Source organism: Chrysochloris asiatica, unplaced genomic scaffold, assembly GCF_000296735.1.
Source record: "Chrysochloris asiatica unplaced genomic scaffold, ChrAsi1.0 scaffold00043, whole genome shotgun sequence".
NCBI classification, from domain to species: Eukaryota; Metazoa; Chordata; class Mammalia; order Afrosoricida; family Chrysochloridae; genus Chrysochloris; species Chrysochloris asiatica.
The window spans coordinates 1055634-1058523 of record NW_006408561.1 but is presented as its reverse complement, the minus strand read 5'-3'; the positions used below and the strand labels follow the sequence as shown (position 1 = coordinate 1058523).

Genomic DNA, 2890 nt, shown 5'->3' with positions numbered 1-2890 from the left:
TAAGCTTTCACTCAATTCACACTAAAAAACCTTAAAAAAAAAAAAAAAAAAAAGTAGATTGCCATGCCTTTTTTCCAAGGCGTCTCTTGGTGGGCCTCCAAGCTCTGGATCAGCAGTCAAATGGGGTTGACTGCACCACTAATGGGGCCCTATAATGACAGCAAGAGGGACAATATTTATATGGAAAGTTGTGGACATGGAGGCATGAGTGCCACTTATTGGTTCCTAGATCACGCGATGCTTCAAGTAAGAATTTTTACTTTAATGAAGTCCTTTTGTTTGAATTATATTAAGTAATGGATACTCATTTTGTTTGGGGCTGAGGCAAAAAGAGGTGGTCAAATCACAAAGACAACTGACACTGTCCTTCCTTCGTAGATCAGCACTGGACTGTGCACCAGAAGTTGGGTAGTTCAAACCCACCAGCTGCTCCTTGCAAACCCTATACAGAGTCGCTATGAGTCGGAACCGACTCGACAGCATTTAACTACTTACCCTCAAAATTGTTTACATACAATTATAAAGCAAACAAACTGTAGACATGAATCAACTTTATAAAGTCAATTACAATCATTTTATCATAAATTTTGACACCATGAATGTCTGCATCTGAAGAGGGCTACAATGTGGGTGACTGATACATAACTGATGGTCCTTTCCACCCTCAACACAGGGGAAGTGTTCTTTGATGTATGGCTACTATTTGTGGCCTGTTACTATTTCTGAACCTGACTCTTGGGTTCATTGCCTTTGCGCAGAGTCACGCAAGAGTTTAAATTACACTTCTGCTTGACGTTTTATAGAAGACTTATTACACACATTCAGTTTAGTTAAGGCCATAGCTCTTTTTAATATAAGCAAGTATATAACTAAAAAAATAATAATAATAATAAAAAGTCTATTATAATCCTGATGGTAGCCATTGTATTAATGTGACATTTAACTAAATCCCCTTCAATAGCCCAACTCACTCTAAAAGGCTTTTAAAAAAGCAAATCATAATACAACATTTGAAGCATTTTAAACTAGTTAAAATAACAATGACCATAAATTTCTCAACCACTCCTTAACAAATAAACTAAAAATGGCATACTAAAACAAAGCCCTCTAGTCCATTCTGACTCATAGCCTGAGTCCACATACCCCTTAATTACAACGAATAACCGGTAAAATAAATGAAATATTTTATTTTTCTACTGTTTATTACTCTTCAGTCGTTACCTTTATGCTATTTGGGTTTAAAACAGTATTAGCACATCTAAACCAATATAATATTTTCTTTTAAGAGCAAACAAAAATTTTGTGGTCAGTTAGTTGTTGACAATATTTTAATCTTTTTTTATTTTTATCCCCAATGGCACGGAATTGTACACAGATGTTAAATGATCAAAATCAATAACCGAACACTAAGTCAAAATTTAAATTAGCAAAGCACTTTGACCAAACAACGTTAACATAGAACTTCCATCTTAGGGACCAACTAGAAAATGCTATAAAACACACACACACACATACACACACACACACACACAAACTAAACAACTAGGTCACAGTGACTAGAAAGATGCCTTCTTTCCAGGGCTGGTTTCCAATCACATCATCTCACTGGCCCACTTCACAGAAGAATGGCACTTGTTTACCTGGGGTGTTAAATGTACCTGGCTTTATTCTTTGCCCTATTTGTACATTTGATTAAAAAAAAAAAAAAAAAAATAGGAGAAGTCCCTTTCCAAACGAGGCTAGCTTTGCCACAAAGCAAGCAAAGAAAACAAACAGTGCACATGGCAACTTCCAAGCACTTCGAAATGTGAGAAAGCACAATCCTCCGACTTCACTGTACTCAAACACATCTGTCACAACTATTACGGGGGGGAAAAAGTCTCCATTTGGGATGGGACGATCCTACGAGCGTAATTCCCACCCCGACCATCGCCTGCCAGGCCCCGGCGGTGGAGGGCGGGATTCCCAAGGCTGGAAGCCAAGTTGCAGGGGGGAGGGGGGAGAAGGTCCCCCCCTAGTCAGGCCAAGGAGAGAGAAGTCCGCACCCCAGGTTCGTGTGCGGCGGACCTACTCCCACCTCTCCCATCCATCCCCACACCGTCCCTAAACCGTCCTCTCCCTCGGCTCACGTCCCTCACACATCTCTAGATTCTCTTCTCTTCTCCCTTCCACGCCCTCAAGTCCTCTCCACTCTCTCAAACCGCCTCTTTTGGTTACCCCCAATACTCTCTCATCCAGTAAAACTTCCTCTTTTCCTTTAAAATACTTCTCCAGAACTCTGAATTCCCGCACGAAAGCGGACTCCCGCCCGCCCCCAACACTCACGAGAAGAAGGGGTCCTCCTCAAAAGTGCTGCTCAACATCCTGAACATTCTGGTTCTCTTCTGGGTGGCCGCGGAGGCGGGCGGATTGGAAAGCGATGTAACACGCCGCGGCCGCGACCTGACCCTGCCTCCCCAGCACCGACAAATCTTCTCTCTCTGCAGCTAAGGCAGCGCGGGTCTGCAAAGTTCGTGCAGGACGCTGAGTTGCTTTCCTATTGGTTAATGGTCCCCTAACGTCACGAAGAGGAGGCGGGAACAATGCGTCGCTGCCATGACAACAGAGATCAACACAGAGAAGACATGATGTTTGGCATTGGTCCGTTTTATATATTCACGAAGCCCCCTGAGGGACGGGAAGGATGGTTCTCTGAATCATCCATTAGATCGCCCTCTGTTTGTCATTGGGCAAATGCTCATCGGCTCTGAACTTAAAATGTCTTTTCGGGAAAATGGAGTTGGGCTAAAACTTGGGCTAGATGATATACAACGCCCCCCCTTTCACAGGTCACATTCTATGAAACACAGGGAGGTCTCCAATATCTGAAACACTATGAGGTGGTTGGTCA

At 42.7% G+C, this 2890-nt stretch overlaps 1 protein-coding gene across 1 annotated transcript in view; it reads right to left on the bottom strand.

Annotated features, from left to right (window-relative positions):
• Positions 1 to 2450, bottom strand: part of MLF1 (myeloid leukemia factor 1) — a 47399-nt gene extending 44949 nt beyond the window's left edge. The window contains 1 exon segment of the mRNA XM_006878236.1: positions 2326 to 2450. Coding sequence (XP_006878298.1) covers positions 2326 to 2372 — 47 coding nt within the window. The 5' untranslated portion in view covers positions 2373 to 2450.
• Between the last annotated feature and the right edge of the window lie 440 nt (positions 2451 to 2890).